The sequence below is a fragment of the Chrysochloris asiatica genome, unplaced genomic scaffold (genome assembly GCF_000296735.1).
Source record: "Chrysochloris asiatica unplaced genomic scaffold, ChrAsi1.0 scaffold00085, whole genome shotgun sequence".
Classification (NCBI taxonomy): domain Eukaryota; kingdom Metazoa; phylum Chordata; class Mammalia; order Afrosoricida; family Chrysochloridae; genus Chrysochloris; species Chrysochloris asiatica.
This window is the reverse complement of record NW_006408603.1, coordinates 2,598,543-2,618,183: the sequence shown is the minus strand read 5'-3', so window position 1 is coordinate 2,618,183 and position 19,641 is coordinate 2,598,543. Positions and strand designations below refer to the sequence as shown.

Below are 19,641 nucleotides of genomic sequence, written 5' to 3'. Positions count from 1 at the left end.
GCCTATAACTGATTGCCTATACCTAAAAGGGGTTCTACAACTTGCCCAGTGAAATAGGCCTCATGCAAAGCCTTTACAAAGTATAGGACCTTAGGTGGAATCCTGAGTCCAATCCACAACCTTGTGAGGTGAGACATTCCCACTAGAAAGGACAAGCAGACTGGAACAGCTAGTGACATATGATATATCTTTATGATGAACCTGACCTATACTCAAAGCTGTAGTTCCTCTAAATACCAACAGAGAGGGAAAGAGTCTTCAAACCAAGTATCAATGCTATCCATTCTATATACTGGGTAGACAGGAACGGGCAACTTAGACATTGGCTACCTAAAATGAGGGGGTGATAAAGGCATGAAGTGACTGGCTTACAAGGTTTCAAGAGGGAACTTAGTTTGAGGGTGGGGGGAAAGAAGGAGTCCCCACTGAATAGATATCATCTTGTCTAGATGGGTCTGGTGAAAGGAGATGGGGATAAGATTCGTAAGATTCAACAGTGAATAACTGTTATGACTAATCGCAACCGTCACACTTGTAAAGGTAGAAGTTCTATAACAAAAAAAGGGGAGTGGTTAATCTTACAGGTCAGAAACAGAGGACCCTAGAACCATCAAGAGAGAAGCACACAAGCAGAGTGGGGGACCTTATCCAGAGAAGCAGCAGTGCCAGAGATGGGGGCATGGACAGGGGAAGTGACTGAGGACTCTTGATTCATCAACTAAGAAGAGAAGGACTAAGAACTGGTGTCCAGGAGCAGACTTGTAGAATGTGCCCTTTGGAGATGTAAATTATTATATATGCCTAAGTGGGTCTTTTTGTTTGTGTGTTTTTTTAAAAAGCTAAAGTGGATAGAGAGAAATACTTTTAATTCATGGTATATGGAGAGGATTATAATCAATATAATGAAACAAGTTATAGGAATGGTTGAATGTGAAACTGATGATGTGCCCTGTAAACTTTCACTCAATCCACAATAAAAACCTTAAAATTAAAAAAATAAATTAATTAAATAACTAAAAAAAAAGAAAAAAGTAATCAAACCAAGGATTGCATAAGATAAATCTGCTGCAAAAGACCTCTTTACAGTGTTAAAGAGCAAAGATCCGAGTTTAGTGGCTAAGACATAGTATTTTCAATCGCATCATATGCATGTGAAAGTTGGACAATGAATATGGAAGACTGGGGAAGAATTTTAATTACTGTGTTGGAGAAAGAGTGGGTACCATGGAGTACCAGAAAAACAAACAAATCTCTGTCAGAAGCACAGCCAGAATGCTCCTTTGAAGCCAAGATGGTTAGACTTCATCTCTCATACTTCACACATGTTATCCAGAAGAACCAGTCCCTAAAGAAAGACATCATGCTTGGAAAAGTGGAAGGTTAGTGAAAAAGAGGGAGATTCCCCCCACACCCCAACAGGATGGACTGACACAGTGGCAGCAGCAGTGGGCTCAAACATAACAACAATTTTGAGGCTGATACAGGACTGGACCATTTGGTTGTGCATACAGTGGCTATGAGTCAGAACGGACTAGATGGCACCTAACAATAACAGTTCACAAAACACTGGGCTTGAATATTTTAAATTACTTCCCATATCATTCACTCTAATGGGATTATTTCTAATCTGGTTACTACAGTAACCTAACTAGTAGTCTTGTTTCCAATTTAATTTTTCCCCTCACATCTATCTTCTGCACTACTATGTAATCTTTGCAATAGCATCCCCCGCATTAAAATTCACCAATAACTTATTACACATCATTTAAAGCTCTTCACAATCTTGATTTTGTCTCTCTCTCCAGTCTCACCTCATACCACCCTTAACAACAAATACTCTTGTCATGTCAAGCTATATGCAGCTTCCTGAAAGTGTCACTTTTTTTAATGCCTCTGTGCCTTTGCATTGACTACTATTCCCTTTGCTTTAAAGTGTCCTTTCACTGCTTCTTACATAAGTACTAATCTTCTTTCAAGTCTCAAGCATCACATCCTTTAAAATGCCTTTTCTAATCACTTTAAGTCTACATTAGGTATCCCCACAAACTGTGTACCCTTTATTACAGTGATCTCCCTATGTACATCACTGATAAACTGTATAACAATTGCTGGCTTACTCATATCCCCCACTAGTCTGAGCTGAGTTCATCAATTAGTCCTTTTATGAACAGTGTGTCCAGTACATGGTAGTTCTCAAAAAATGTTTGCTGAATAAACCATTTTGAAATATAGCCAAAATAATTATTATGGCTAATATTTTAACTTGAAATAACTTTCAACAACTATGCTTCTAAAATAATAAATAAACTCACCTATTTATAGTTTTAACAGACCTTCATAACAGAGTTCAAAAAACACATATGTCCAAAACACTATAAATGTTCACCTAATTCCCAGCAACCTAAGTTATTTGTTAAAAACTAGAAACAAAACATTTTGCAGTTTTAAATGGAGGTATTTTAATTTCACTGGCAGCAGCGTTAAACAAATAAAAGTACAGTATTGGCATCTTCTAAGGTTGAAGTAAGGAGGGAGGGAATACTGTTCAGGTTACCTCAGCTTGTATCCTGGTTCTACTTACTAACTACGTGACTTTCAATAACAATGAATTTCTTCATTAGATGAATGTGAAAGTATTTCTATAAACCATGACACGCTAAATATATGTGAACTACTGTTAGCTTTCATGCCAAAGATTTTACAGGCATATACTTAGAGTTTCATGAGCTAATTCAACCTCCCACAACCACTCCATACTTCTCTGCAATGACCAAAAATTAATACACAAAATTAAGTTACAGGATCACCAGACCATAAGACTTGTTTGAAAGTCCTCAATATTCTTATGTGACTAAGGTGTTTAATAAGAAATATATCAAATTTAATATCTGATGTTCTTAAAAATATATTTTATGCATCTAAAAAAGTAAATCTCAAGGTAAGTTGTTGGTACAGTCATTTCAATTTCAGCTCCATTTAAAAAAATGAATTGGAGGACAAAAATCAGCAGGGAATATTTAGAGAGACCTTCTTTTATTAACTATTTAGACAGGGCACTGTTGATATTCAAATCTGATCTAGTATGGAATACCTAACATGAAAGTGAAAATCAGAACTGTTGTTCCCACAAATTTCTAGTTTACTTCTTAGATACGTTTGTTGGTCTATCAAACAAGAGAAAATGTGCTCCATTTTTGATACTAAAAAGTGATAGAGCATGGTAACTGTGCTCTCAGCAGTACCTTTCTTGTTATATAGGGACTTAAGGAATGACTATGTTAGGAAACTGTTTTAGTCTTTTCTGCAATTTTATAAAAATTAAACTTCAACGGGCCTAACAGCTTTTTTTAAAAAATAAGAAAAAAAAAAATCTACTAAAAAGGTCAGCACTTCAGTACCTGATTGTGGTAACAAGGCCAAAATCCAAGACGAAGCCCTTTATTGCACATCGTGTTCCATCGTCTTGGGCAGCCCCATCTTGCGACCTCTCCAGATTGGCTGCTTCTGTTCTCTCTACTGCAGAGAGAACTTCAATTAGAGAAATTCTGAAGCTCATAAATCTAAACTGGATACTCCCCTCACTGGAGGCATGGATGGTAAGAATCACTAAAAAGATTCAAATTAGAGAGGTTTCAAATAAATCTAAATGGCTTGGAACCACTGAAATGCAGGCAGCTGAGAGTCTTATGCAACAATCTACTTAAAAAAAAAATCTTAAGGGAAAAGAATGGCAGCAAATTACTAGGTAGCCTGAAAAAATAGGTTATATAATCACAAATCCCTAAAAAGTGAAATATATTGCCCACTAAACTTGTTAGAATTGGTAACATAGTATGAAATCTTACAGCTGCCCATTCATAATCCTGATGAGAAAAGCAAGCAAGAAAAAACTAGCACACATGATTAATTTATTTTTATTCCCTAAAATAAGAAATTCATTGGGAAAAAATGTCCAGTTAAAAACCACTGGTTAGGAAGGAGAAGTTTCCCTGCTGACTTAAGCCTAGCTGCCCAAGCGAGGCTTCAGAAAGTATCTTCACCTACAACAGTGTGCAGGCAGAAGGAGCAGAGGCTATGGCGGTCTTCCTAGTGACACTTCCAAGTCACATATATGGGGTATGTTTCTGGGGTAGACTGCCAACAAGTTACTGAAAGAAGAGAAACAAAAACAGCAAATACCTGGCAAATCAAACAGGCTAATGCCCTCATGTGTTTCATTATGACATGAAAGATAACCAAAGTTAGCTTGAGGCTACTAAACCTAGTCACATTCTCCCACACTAGCATTACCTGTTTTGTGAAAGACCAAATCACTCTTGATTATTCAAACTGGTTCTCCAGAAAGATTTGTGCAACATTTAAAGAGCATTTCTTTGACCACGCAAATAACAAAACCCATCCCAAATAACTTCAGCAATTAAGGTTTTTCAATCAGAGGAATAAACAAACAATTTGAAACACCTTTCCCACCATGAATTTGTTTATCAAAAAGTATGCTGATACATGCTATGCAACAGAATGAGCTTAATGCTGCTGAGATAAAGTAACTGCATTTATTAAATAATTTAATAATGCTTTTATCTTACCTGAGTGTGAAAATTTGAAATGGTTGTTGTTTCTATATCTTTCTTGCCCAGAATTTCCATTTTCACTGGCGTGTTGGGAAAATTAAAAGCAAAGTAGTCCAAGAAGTCTGGAAGATAAGCAGCCGCTCCATGCACTATTGCTAAAGCATAGTAAGCAGCATTTTTCTCATTTTCACTGAATGTCAAAGCAAGAAATTCTTCAGAAAATCTCTCCATCTCCATTGGAGACAAAAATGAGAGTTCATCCATGTAAGCATGAAGGACAAGAGCACCACCATTGGACTGGTGTTCCTCATGAATAAAGTTGCTAAATTTAGTACCTGTTTTTAAGAAATTTCTACGAATAGAATGCTCCTGGTGAGTCATAAAAGGTGTTTGTACTCCCTGGGGTACCCGATATTCTTGCATGCCCAAATTTAATCTGCACAGCTGCTCATCTTTCAGATACCTGAAGGACTCCTTATTAACTCCTGAAGTGCTATTTATTTGTCCTTGGGTGAGGACTTCCTTACTGATGCGGGTCAGGCCAGCACAGACGGTTTGTACTTCCTTATTATACATTTTAAGGCGTCTTCCTCGCATATCTTCTCGGTGTTTCTTTTTCTTTTTCTTCTTTATTTTCTTCAAGACAAAATCATCAGCTCTCTGGGTTTTACCATTTTCATCTGGTGTTTCTGGCCACAATAATTAAAAAGAAGTTAGTTGCTAAGCCTAGTGTTAAGACATAAGTTTCTTAAGGTATTGATCTCAAATTAAATAGCCTGTTCTCAATTTTTCTGAATTTGCCATTACAATTTACATGTTTATAAAATGAAGGCAAAATCTTAAAATACAATATCTTAAAGATAATGCTAAAAATGCTAATTCAAAGTAAGATGTAGTTTAATGTGACTTACAATTAAAACTAAAATAAATATGCAAGCAATTTCATATGTGCCACACTATATGGAATATTTGTTCTGTAACCATTGTAAAAACTAAATTGAAATTCATCTTATTTTGCTGTCAGTCTAAAAATAACTATAGTACATCTAGGTGAATCAAACGGACAAATTAAGCCATAAGACACCATTTTTCCCATCAAGCTGACAAGATTTTAAAGTTTGGAGCCTTCTCATACTGATGCTGGAAGTATAAACAGATAAACGCTAATGGAGGGTAATCTGGCACTATTAATCAACAGCCTTGAAAGTATTTATAACCTTCAGATTTAAAATTTTTACTTCCAAGTAAAGATTACCTTCAGAAAATAATTGACTATATACAAAGATGTCCATTAAGCATGGAATCTGCTACACTGTCTATTAATCAGGGGTTGGTTAACTCTGGTACTTAAATACTATATAAAATACTACCCAGTCATTATAAATTACATTATAGATCAACAGAATTAGCAAGGTTTACAATGATTACATTGTCACTGTTCCAGAAAGCCTTCGCTAACTCTTTCCCATGCAATTTGAATAACTACTCCACCATGCTATATACTCCTATTATACTTTCCCTACCATAGTACTTATCACACTGTGTTATTACATACTTAATTTCCCATATTTCCTCTAAACTTTAAATGATCTAGGGTCAGAGGCTATATATCTTACTCACCTTTCTTTCCAGAACATGGGACACATGTACAGTCTGATCCCATTTTTAGAATCAAAAAACCAAACCCACTGCCACTGAGTCGATTCCAATCACAGTGACACTCTATAGGGTTTCTGAAACTGTAAATTTGACTTTAAAGGAACAGAAAACCTCATCTTTCTCCCATGAAGCAGCTGGTGGGTTTCAAGTGTCAGCCTGTGGTTAGCAGTCCAGTGCTCATCCTACAGAACCACTAAGGCTCCTGATTTTTATAATAGTAAGTCGGCACTTAAAAAAACAATAACAAAGCATTTATTCTGTCTTGGCATAGTGCTATAGGGTAAGCACTGGACAGTAACTGCAAGGTCTGCTTTTCACACCCACCAGCCACTCCTTAGAAACCCTGTAGAATTGCTGAGTCAGAACCAACCTGACAGCACGTAACAACAACAATAAGCATTATTTCATTTAAACATTTACTGAATACCTAATATGTGCCAGTTATTCTTTTGGATACTGGAAATATGGTTCTGAATAAAACAAACGTGATCTCTAGTCTTTGAAATTTACAATCCAATTGGACAAGAAAAAGAAAGTAAATAGTTCTAAATTATGAGTCAGGCATGTAAATATCTAGGGTGAAAAAGAGAGGAAAAAGTTTGGCTGATTCATATAAACTTTATAGATGCACAACACAGAAAAAAATCTGGAGAAATATGCACCAAAGTACTCGTGGTGGTTATCTATGGGCAACAGAATTAAAATTACCTAGCTTTTTTCTTTTTGCTTATCTGCATTTTCTAATTTTCTATAATAAACATGTATTCGTTTTATAATTTAAAAATTATTTTTTATTTTTAAAGTATTGCCATGTATTGATAGAGTCCTGATGTGGTGCTGTAGGATAAGCACTGGACTGCTAATTGCAAGGTTTATAGTTAAAACCCACCAACTCGACGGCACTTAACAATAACAACAAAGGACTGACAGACTCAGTATAAAATGGCCTCTTCAATTTATTAGTGGAAAAATACCGAGCAAAAAATCATTAGGGTTAAATGTCAGGGATAGTCCTGACCATACTTCAAGCTTGATCTGATATTTATTGTATAGAATTTATCTACCCAGCAACAGTATTTCTGACAATTAACAATTCAGTGCTAAGTTAAACACTCCAATTGAACCTACTTTTGCACCAAGAAAGAAGCAAGTTCAATCAATTTTACAGCAAAGAATTGCCTTAGTATATTGTTGTTGTGTGCTGACTTCCGAGAGTGTCTGGTGGATTTGGACTTATACTACCGTGCCCGACCAGGGTCCTGACTTTGTATACTGTTGTTAAGTGCCACTGAGTTGGTTCTGACTCATAGTGATCCTGTATAGGCTTTCCAAGGCACAGCTTTGAACTTCCAACCTTATGGTTTTAAGTCCAGTGCTAATCCTATAGCACCACACCAGGAATTTTGACTTGATATAGTATGTGAATATAAGATAGTTGCAGTTGTATTGTTTTTGTTAAGTGCCGTAGAGTCAGTTCCGACCCACAGTGACCCCGCAAAGGGTTTCTGAGGAACAGGTGGTGAGCTTGAACCACCAACCTTGCAGTTCAAACCAACTGCAGTCCAGCACATTAACCTACAGCCCCACACCAGGACTCCTAATAGTTGCAGTACTTTAGGCCAAATCAGTCCAAACTATTATCTGTTATGAAGCCTTGTAAGAAAATATTTTAAAGTGCAAGTCAAAGACCTTAAAGTACATAGACTAGTGAAGGAGCTCTGGTAGCATAGTAGTTGCGAGTCGGGCTGCTAACCTCAAGGTGAACATTTCAAAACTACCATCTGTTCTGACAGGAAAAAGATGAAGCCTTCTGCTCCCATAGAGATTTACAGTCTCAGAAACCCTTTGCAGGGGCCCTATGAATGGTAACCGACTCTACAACACATCATCACCACCAGATACTGAGTGCCTTATGGTATGTTTAACATTTACTTATAAGAACAAAAAGAATACCGTGCATTTGCAAACATCACCCATAATCAAACAGAAATCATATACCAAACTACACATGTAATCGTTTGCTTCAGTTAGTAACAGAAAAAGCAGGCAAGCATTTATTCTTTATATAACTAAATCTTTGAGAATTATCTAAAACACTAAGTCATTTATATTTCTTACCAAACAAAATCAATCTAAATACATCTCCACATATATCAATAGTAATTTAGGTAATTCTCCCAAGCAACTAAATGTTAATGTCATTAAATACAAAGGAGGTGGTGGTGGTGGTTATGTGCCGTGGAGTCGATTCCGACTCATAGCAACCCTGTACAGGGTTTCCGAGGCTGTAAATCTTTACAGGAACAGAAAGCATCATCTTTCTCCCGCGAACAGCTGGTAGTTTTATTGTTAAATGCTACTGAGTCAGTTCCAACTCATAGCCACCTGTATAAGGTTTCTGAGGAGCAGCTGGTGAGTTTGAGCCACCAACCTTGAAGTTCAAACAGACTTTGCAGTCCAGGGTATTAACCTGCAGCATCACACCAGGACTCCATAGTCACCTAATTATTGTTGTTGGTGGTGGTGTTAAGTGCCTTCAAGTCGGTTCCGACTCATAGCAACCCTGTATAGGGTTTCTGAGGAGCAGCTGGTGTGCTTGAACCACAAACCTTGCTGTTCAAAGTGACCTTGCAGTCCAGCACATTAACCCACAGCGCCACATCAGGGCTCCAGTCACCTAATTACCTCTGTTTTAACAATTTCACAGGGGGGAAAAACTAACAAGAAAAAAATACGCTAAATAGATCCTGCTATTTTAAGTTTTCAGAAGAGGTATTTGGTATGCAAAAGATGAATTGTGTCCTAGCTCTGCCACCAAAATTAACACCAAGAGTGAATTGCCTTGATTGTAACACATTTTTCTGTATTACTATCAGTTTACCACTCTATATTTCCAACAAGGCCAAGTCTCTGTGGAATTTGTTACAAACTCATTGGTATGAAATCATTCAATTAGTCCAACATGCCCCATATCTCCCCTTTCCCCCAAGAACCAAAAACACTGTACAGGAAATTATAAGGATCTTAAATTTGACTATAATTTCATATATCAACATGACAAAATTTTACAATAAGAAAAAACTTTAATCTATCTCTTCACTAATCACATTTTTAAATTTTGACTCTTATCTAAGTTTAAGATTCAGAAAATTCACTTTTGTGAAATTTGACACTACCTGAGTCATAATGGCAAATGAATTTCCATGAGGATTGTTGTTTGGTGCCATCGAGTCTGTACTGACTCATAGCAACCCTATGCACAACAGAAGGAAACACTGCCTAGTCCTGGGCCAACCTCATGAAAATACAAATTGTTTTCTTAAATTATTATGGTGACAACTAATTGAGAATGTCATACTTAAAAAACAAGTTTTTAGAGAGTGGTACAGTAAACCCTGGTGTGGTGCTGCTAGATAAGCAATGGACTGCTAACTGCCAAGGTTAGCATTTCAAATCCACCAGGTACTCTTTGGAGAGTTGGTATGGTATACAGGGTTGGTAAGAGTCAGAACTGATTTGATGGCACTTAACAACATTAAACCAGCTTTCTAAGTAAATGTTGCTATATAAGAAGGATACTGTTACGTTGCATTGAAGAAAAAAAAAAAATGTTATTTAAAAGTCAGTGTCTAAAGTCTTCACTATCTTTCCATTTCTGTTTAAGTATTTTAGTTTTCCAACAGAGAATGCATTCAGGAAGTCACATTTTGAGTATTTTACCAATGTGCAAAAGTTAAAATTTGTTGACATCACTTCTTTACAGGCAAAGAGCCAAGCTATAATGTATCTGTGATTAAAAGCCATATATAACAAAATTTCACGTATCATATTGTGAGATTAAAAAATAACTTTCTACATTAAAACCTAAAAATTTATAGCACCATTCTTATATCTGAATTATAGCTTCTTGTTAAGTGCCATCAAGACAGTTCCAACTCATAGCAAGCCTGATAGGGTTTCGGAGGAGCAGCTGGTGGGTTTAAACACTGATCTTGCAGTTAGTCCAATGCTTATCCTACAAAGGACTCCGAATTATAAATTATATATTTTATATATATAATATCCCTGATCTCTAAAACTCAGAAAAGAAAAAGCAAAATAATTACCATTTTTTACACACACTAAATAAAAGAGCTAAAGTTATTTTCTGAAAATAAATTATCAAGAACTGTTCAAGTTCTACATAAAAATATGATTAAAGAAGAAAACAAAATGTTGCTCGTTTGAAGGCCAACTTTTAGTCATTGTGCATTGCTAACTCTGCCTTTTACATTAAGAGCAGCTGGCTAGATTTGAATTCCTATTGCACCACTTTCTAGCAATATAACCTACACACGTTAATTTTCTCTGTATCTTGCTTCTCGTCGACAAAATAGAGGCAAGGGGTAGGGGGGATGCTGGTACTTCCGCTGCTCCTTGGAAACCCTATGTTGTTGTTATGTGCCATCGAGTCAGTTCCAACCCATAGTGACCCTGTACAGGGTTTCCAAGGCTGTAAATCTTTACGGGAGCAGAAAGCCTCATTTTTCTCCTACGGAGCAGCTAGTAGTTTCGAACTGCTGACCTTGCGGTTTGCAGCCCAATTCGTAACCACTACGCTATCAGAGCTCCTTATACAGGGTCTTTATGAGTCGGAAATGACCCCACAGCATTTAACAACGACCACCACCTCATAAAATTAGAGTACAGATTAAATGAAATAATATTATTTTAAGGACTAAATAAGACAATGAATATAAGGCGCTTATCATCGTTGTTCATTACGTGGCCTAGGGTAGTCTCTAACTCATAACAACCTTGTATAGGGCTTCTGAGGAGTAGCTGGTGGGTTTGAACCACTGACCTGGAGGTACACATTGACCCTGTAAACCAGTGCTTATTCTACAGCACCACATAAAATAAGTCATTATCTGATTATCATAGCCATAATAATAGTATTTGATAGCATTCCTTGAAATAACTGGCAAAGACTCTGGGATATCAAAACCTGAGCTGGAAATTACCAACCTAGAGTACAATGTAGTATACCAAAAGAGAACCTTTTTTCTTTTTTTTTTTTTAAATCTTAAAAGGAAGAAAGCTATTATTCACTGAGTATCGGGTTGGGACCATGTATGTTATCCCATTTTAATCCTCAAACAAACTAGTGAAGTAGATATATGATCTTTACACAGATGGAAAGAGTCTAAAACAAGATGTATCACTTATATTGGAACAAAGCTAGCAACTGACAGCCAAGATTCCAATTCTCACTTGATTCCAAAACTCATGCTCTTCCAATACACTGCACTATACTCCCCATTTTTCCTCCACTATTAATTCCTTCCCATAACAGTTCTGTAGATTATCAACTAAGATTATCTAATTATAATTAATGAACTTGAGGTGGCTTAGTTGAAAGGAATTCTTAGAAAGGGAGCATTACTTCATCCAATAAATATTTAACTGTGTGTCCACTACAGGATTATTCTATATGATTATGAAGCCTGAACTCACAAGAGAGCCAATGACATTTTTTATGTTACACGAAAAGCAAAAAAAAATTCAGGTTCTTAATGACATTCTTTACCTCTCCTTAGGAGGACAGGGATAAATATTCCCTGAAGTTGTTACTGTGATAAATGAGATTATCTGGTCATATTAGTTTTCTGCATAACCCCAATGTAACTTCCCACTACTATAAGCAAAAACAATCAAACACTTCTGGATTTAAAATTCCAGCCACTAGATTTTTTTTTTTTTTTACATCACAGAGAATTTCCGTTATTTGTCTGGCTTAGGAAACACTTTCCCAGTGGTAGCAACTGAGCAATTGGCCAAAGATGGAAAAAATTGAGAAGGAAGGCTAACTACTCAACAAGAAAATATAGAAGAACAGTCTTGTCATTTAATGACATTGAGGAAAAGCGATATAAGGAGCAACTCTCCTTTCTTTCCTTTAAAAACAATAATGTATTATTAAAATAACAAATTTACTAATCAGTAAAATTTTTAAAGTATTACTCCTTTTGGTGGGATTTTTGATGAGGACTGTTTATTCTGTGCCTTTTATGAGTAATAAGAGGGGAAGAAAAATATGATTTCAAAAGACACAAGAAATTGTGAGTTAAGACTCAAGTCTGTTGCTTACAAGAAATTTTTAAAAAGAATATATCTTTGTTAATTTATCAGTCCAAATGTACTTAGTAGAAAGTAAAAAGTCAACTGGGCATACGTCAAAAGAACTAAGTTCTAGATTCAGTTCTATCACTTATTAACTAGAAATGTTTAAGTATGTCATTTATAGCCTCTTTGAAAATCATTTTACTTCCTGTTTTATAAATGAAGCAAGTTGACCTTAGCATTTACAAGTGAAGTTTCTGTTCAACTATTCATGAGCAATTCCAAACATCTGGGATTAGTAATAACTTGTGAGTAGCCTACGCATGAATTTGGATTGAGTGCTGTTGAGCTGGAGTGCAGGAACCCTTCTCTTAGCTAAAGACCTATCCTATCGCAGAAGTTGACAAACTTTCCCTGTACTAAGCACAGCAGTAGGCTTTGAAGACCTTTTGATCTCTGTCTCCACTACTCCATTCTACCACTGTTCTATGGAAACTGCCATAGACAATACTTAAATAAACGAGCAGGGATGTACCATCAAAACTTTATTTCTAGTAACTGAAATTTGAATTCTGTGTATCACCGTCTTGGGTTTCTGGGGTTTCTTGGGTTGTTTTTTCTCCCCAACAATTTAAAATGTAAAGAACATTTTAAATGGATGGGAGGAAAAAAGCCCTTAACTTGTGGGCCATGCAAAAACAGATGGTAAAACATATTTTTACAAAACTGCACAATTCAATGAAGGAAGAATACTTTTTTTTTTCAGCAAATGGTACTGGAGGAGCAAATGATTATCTATAGGTAACAATAGCAACAATAGAATATCAACCTGAATCTCAAACCTTATAAAAAATTAACTCAAATGGATCACAGATTTCAAATGCAAAAGGTAAAACTGAAAATCTTTAGAGAAAAAAAAAAAAAAAAAAAAAAAACAGGAGAAAATCTTTGGGACCTAGTAGGGCTTGGGATCCTAGACACGATATCAAAAGCAAGATCCCTTTTAAAAAGTCAGGAAACAAACTAGACATTAGAGAAAAAAAAAAAAAAAAAAAAAAAAACAGGAGAAAATCTTTGGGACCTAGTAGGGCTTGGGATCCTAGACACGATATCAAAAGCAAGATCCCTTTTAAAAAGTCAGGAAACAAACTAGACATCATTAAACTTTTGCTCTGTGGAAGACTCTGTTAAGAGGATAGAAAGATAATCTACCGATCCCTAAAATGTATTTGTAAATTACATATAACCAAAGACTAAAACATATAGGGAATTCTCAGAAAGTAATTATTAAAAAAAAAACCCAACAACTCAATTAGAAAATGGGGAAGAGACATTTTACTGAAAAGGATAGATGAATGGCAAATGAACTCATAAGAAGTTTAATATCACTAGCTATTAGGGAAATGCAAATTGATCATTGTAGTTGTTGTAAACCCAAAATAGTGATAATACCAAATACTGGCAAGGGTGCAAAGAAACTGGATCTCTCATACACTGCTAATGGGAATTTAAAATGGCACAGACACTCTGGAAAATAATTTGGCAATTACTTAAAAAATTAAACAAACACTTACCACATTGACCCAGCAATTACATACCCAGAAAAATGAAAATTTATGTGCACACAAAAATGTGAACATGAAATGTTCATAAAATCTGAATGTAATAACTAAAAATTGGGGAAAAGCAAAATGTCCTTCAGTAAGTGAATATTTGAACAAACTGTGGTACATCCTTACCATGGCATACTACTCAGCAATAAAAAAGGAACTACTGATACAAATAACTTGGATGGATCTCAAGGACAGAATACTGAATGAATGAAGTGCATCTCTCAAGATCACATACTGTAGATTCCAATTATATTATTTTTAGAAATGACAAAATTAAAGAAATGGAGAACAGATCAGTGATTAGGGAATGAGAAGCAGGAGGAAGTCAGTGTTTATGATTATGAAGAGTTAGCAAAAGGGAAATGTTTGCAGTGCTGGACTAGTGCAGCATCATAATTGCAGTGGTGGTAGCATTAACCTACATGTGATAAAATAGCATATAACTATATACACACATAGTACCAATTTCCTGGTGTTGGTATTATTATACAAGAATGATGCAAGATGTAGTCATTGGGGAAACTGTGAAGGTTAGAGACCTCTTTGTATTATCTTTGCAACTTCCTATGTATCTGTAAATATCTCAAAATGAAAAATTAAAGCAAAAACAAAAATAAGTAGCAACCTCTGAACCTATCTGATTGATTGTCCAACATCCACAATTTCACAGAATTAAATGGGGCTACTTAAAATTTTCAATTTTCTGTAAGTTTTATGGAGATTATTATAAAATAGTATCTGAAAAGATAAAGATAAACAAAGTTAGGATATAGCTCTGTAAATAACAAGGGTCTATACACTCTCCTGCTAATATCAGGGTCAGCAGTTTGTAACTGCCAGCTGTTCCGCAGGAGAAAGATGAGGCTTTCTGCTCCCTTAAAGGTTTACAGCCTCAGAAACCCTGTACAGGGTCCCTATGAGTCAGAACTGACTCCACGGCACATAACAACAACATACACTCTTCCTCAGGAGCTCTGATAGCACAGTGGTTACGCATCGGACTGCTAACCTCAAGGTCAACAGTTCGAAACTACCAGCAGTTCCACGGGAGAAAGATGAAGCTTTCTGCTCATGTAGAGATTCACAAACCTCTACAGGGTCACTATGAGTCACCACCGACTCCATGGTATACCACCACCACCAAACACTCTCCTGGAGTCCTGGTGTGGTGGTATAAGATAACACTGGACTGAAAGGTTGGTTTGAACCACAACGTCTGTGGTTCGAACCCAACTGCCCCTCCTTGAAAACCCTATATACTGGGCTGCTATGAGTTGGAACTGACTCGACTGCACTTAACACACTCTCCTTACTAATCTTCTAATTGTTTCAAGCACCACGTATGATAAAATAATAAAAACTAGTTTTAACAGTGAGTCAATCATTGTTTTAAGTACTTTTCACAAGTACTTACTTGCTCCATTTAATCCACAAAACAAACATTTTAATACTACAACCTCATTTACAAACAGGAAAACTGAGGCAGAGAGAGGTTAAAGTAATTTGCCATGATCACACATTAAGAGGTAAAGCAAAGAATTAAACAGATTGATTCCAGAAACATGATACCTTTTGCATACTACTATAACAAGTAGAGAGATGTTCAAATAAAGAGGGGAAAAAAGTAGTCACTGTGTGGTTAAACCAGTTTTTTTTCTGTAGGATTCTCAGAACTTTTCAAATTCTAGTACATGGAATGTACTAGAATACATTTTTTAGGGAAATTTTTTTTCCAAAATATAGTCTAGATATATAATCCAGCTGTCTGTCAAAAATTTAAATGTTTCAATAGCCTGATCTTAACCCACTTTTCTTCCTCACTTACTGGGCAGCTAGCAATGCTTTGAGCTGCACTACTACATGTGGTAAATGCTAGCCAAATGTGACAAATTAATTATAAGTTAATTAAAATGAAATAAACCCTAGTACCTCAGTTACACTGAGCTGCATTTCAAGTCTTTCAAGAGCCATATGTGGCTGCTGGTGGTGGGGGTGGGTGGGTAGTGGTGTGCCATGGAGTCAGTTCCAACTCATAGTGACCCTGCATATGATTTCCGAGGTTATATGTCTTTATGGGAGCACAAAGCCTCATCTTTCTCCCGGCTGGTAGTTTCAAACTGCTGACCTTGAGGCTAGCAGCCCAACTTATAACCACTACCATATTAGACAATACAGATATAGAATACTTTCATTATCAGCTAAAGTTCAATTGGACAGCACTGGATAGGTTTGTTTTTACTTCTTTAAAAGAGCATAGGGACTGGGCAATCTTTAGGGAAAACTCATTATGAGTTATTATACATCGTAAAATAGGGCTAGTCAGAGATCCCTGATGACCTAAAGTCTCCCACTTTTACTATGATATCAAGCAGGTACAGATTGCCCAATAAGCAAGGTAATTACAGGCTTACATGGTATTCACCAGATCTTCCATGAAGTGAAAAACATGCAAAACTGTTCAGTACAAATAAGTAAATAAGCACAAGTAATCCTGTGCTTACCTTGCTTACTAGGTGTTCCCTGTCAGAGACAGAAAATTTGAAAAGACTTTTTGATTCTATAGGAAGGTGCTGTGGGGTTAGGAAAGAGGCAAAAGCCAGTCATACCTAAAAGCTGAAACTATGATACGAAAAAAAAAAATGTGACGTTAATGTGACAGATTAGTAAGTAAGCACAACAAACCCATGCCAACCTTGCTTATAGGGTAATCTGACACTGATGTCAAGGCACAGGGAAACCATAAGCAGCAACAGTGGAAAAAATGAGTAGTAAAAAGAAAAAGCAACATTGTATAGCTAGGAAATGAAGCCTGAATTGGGATTCAGGAGATAAGGCCTCCTCATTTTGCCAATGATTCATTGAAAAGATTTGTGTGTGTGTGTGTGTGTGTGTGTACTTGATAATAATTAACTGTGACTTGACTAGACAAGTCTCAGGCCTCAGTTTCCTCTTCTATAACACAGAGCTAAGCTAGATCGCTAAGATTCCCTCTAGCTCTGCATGGTTAAAAAACATAGTAAAAATAAGAACATGGAGAATATAAGATCATTCCATATTCAGTAGTCAGTTGAGGAAAGCATTTGGATACCATCAAAGGAGGATTTAATCCATACATATTATTGAGCAATTATTTGTAATAAGCATCTTGAAGAAGAGCAACAATAAAAAAGATCAGCCCTAAATTAAGACAAAATATATAGAAAAAAATGTAAGACTAACAAAACTTTAGACTGAAATACTGGTTCATTAACATGTCATAGTCTAACCAGACCAAAACTATGAAATACAGAAGTATCCTAATTATCTTCTTGAAGCACTACAGTTAATTATATCAAATCACATACAAATTACAAACACAAGAAAGTAAAACCAATGATCCATTGTATTGATTCCTACTCACTGCAACCCTGTTGTTGCTGTTAAGTACTGTGGTTCAGAATCATAGTGACCCAGGGTTTCCAAGGCTATAAATCTTTATGGGAGCACAACACCTCATCTTTCTCCCGCAGAACCACTGGTAGTTTTGAACTACTGACCTTGAGGTTGGCAGCCGGACTCATAACCCCTACCTAACCAGAGCTCCTTGCAACCCTGTAAGAATGGGTAAAACTGGCCCCATTAGGTTTACAAGGCCGAATGTTTACCTAGGCAAGCTGTGTCATGTTATACCAGAGTAGCTAGGTGGGATTGAACTGCTAACATTTCAGGTAACACAAAAGAGTGCACTACCAGACTTCAAAGCATTGCACTGCCAGGCTTCAAGTTTATACCTTGTTTCTTCCATACACAAAAATTACAAACACTGCAGACAACGTGAGAATAGGAAGACACTACTTTTGGCCAACCTGATTTCTCTAAAACCCACATTTAATTATGTAGGAAGGCGCTCTAGGATCAGTACTGGACTGCGAATTACAAGGTCGTCAGTTCAAACCTACCAGCTGTTCCTTGGAAACTCTATGCAGTTTTGCTGTGAGTCTGAACCCACTCGACAGCACTTAAACAGCAACAACATTTTATGAGTTTTCTTTATTTTTAGTAAGGGTTATTGGAATTAAATAGACTCTCACATGATTGTATGATGACAGAACAAACTGGAACTGCACACTTTCCACTTTTCAGTGGCATTCTTGAGCCTCTTTGATAAGACTGGCAAAGAGAAAACTTTCCCCATGTCTATTCTAAGAGCTAAGATAGTCAATATGAAAAAAATTATTTGTACCAAGAAAGCGGTTTGCTATTTTATTTTACCTTGCAGAAGCTAAGGCAACCAGTGAGTCGTGGAACCCCTAAAAGAATTCAAACTCATCAAGGCGGACGAGGGTGATTATTAAAGCTTTCCAGCAAAGAAAAATAGGGATAAAGGATTTTAACCACAAGCCTTTACTTTAGAAAGGCAGTTTTTAATATTCCACCAAGAACCTCGCGGCGCGGAAACCCTGCTGAATTTAAAAACAAATGGTGGTGGCTCAGGGACTGGGTAAAGGGGCAGGTAACTGACAGCTCGGCCTCTGAGCCAGAAGCCTCAAGTAGGTCAGACTATGTCAACGGTCTGAAATCAAGTTCACCCCCGTGAGCTTAGGGGAGTAGAACAGGAGGAGGTAAGTATGGATTTGGCGTCTTTCAGTACTAAAGGAGCGGGATATGGGAACTGAGAGAGACCTCGAGCCCAAGTCCAGGGCAGTTTTCTGCTCTCACCTCTCTTGGGGGCCTTGATCATTGGCACCCCCACCGTCCTCTCGCCGTTTTCTTGCTTGTCCTTGTGCTTCAGATCGCCTGGAACGCAGGGACTAGGGTCACCATCGGAGCCGCGGTGGTGATGGTGCTTGTGCCGCTCCTTGTGGCCCTTATGTTTGGGCCCGGCCGTGCTCACCGTCAGGGGCGAGAAGGTGAAGAGGGCCGAGGTGCCTGGGGCCGGGAGCGGGGCAGAGACAGCGGGCCCGGCGGGTGCTAGCGAAGGTGGCGGCGGAGGCGGCAGGAGTAGAGGCTCAACAGGGCCTGGAACGGTTGGTGCTGCATTCGTTGGAGGCAGCGGCCCGGGATGTTGGCGGCTGCGACGCCGCCGGTGAGGGGGAGCGAGAGGGGGGTCCTGGCTGGGCCGCCCCCGCTTCTCCTGAGAACCCCCACTGCTAGCCCGGCGCTGCCGCTTCACGCCCCGCGGCAAGGCCCCAGCATGGGGTTTCTCCTTCCCTTCTTTGTCCGGCTCCTCCGGCGCCGCCACCGCCCGTACTACGCGCACAGCTCCGACCTGCGCAGCCATTTCACCCACAAACACACATTTAAATGGCCCGACCGCCCCCCCGTCCGTGAATCGCGCAAGCGCCGCCCGCGCACGGCCCGCTGGGCATTGGAGTCTCTCCTCCGCCCTCCACTTCTCCGCTGCTCTTGGGGTGGAGCTGAACATGCCGGAAGCGGCTGTTCCCTGCGTTTCTCCGCAGGCCTCTCCAACCGAGCTTCTATTGTAAAGCACCCTGGTCTGCGCAAAGCCCCCTGGGAGAGGTAGTTACCCCGCGCCGTCGCCGCGTCTTTGGCTCTGTGAGTGGAGGATCGGAAAGGGAGCGTGCGCCTAGTCACGCTTCGGGCTGCGATGCAACCGCCACTGGGCGGTGAGTTGCCGCCAACCGCCTTAACGGCCGAAACAATATTAATGGCTTTCAGTCTTTCGGCGCGTTCCTACTATCATTTTCCCTTCGTCA

At 38.0% G+C, this 19,641-nt stretch overlaps 1 protein-coding gene across 1 annotated transcript in view; it reads right to left on the bottom strand.

Moving 5' to 3' along the window:
• Positions 1-19,407, bottom strand: part of RSBN1 (round spermatid basic protein 1) — a 60,614-nt gene extending 41,207 nt beyond the window's left edge. Inside the window, exons 1-2 of the mRNA XM_006865899.1 lie at positions 18,644-19,407; positions 4,587-5,260 (exon numbers count right to left, since the gene is read on the bottom strand). Of these exons, the coding sequence (XP_006865961.1) occupies positions 4,587-5,260; positions 18,644-19,349 (1,380 nt within the window). The 5' untranslated portion in view covers positions 19,350-19,407. The remainder of the gene's footprint in view (positions 1-4,586; positions 5,261-18,643) is intronic.
• Positions 19,408-19,641: the final 234 nt, after the last annotated feature.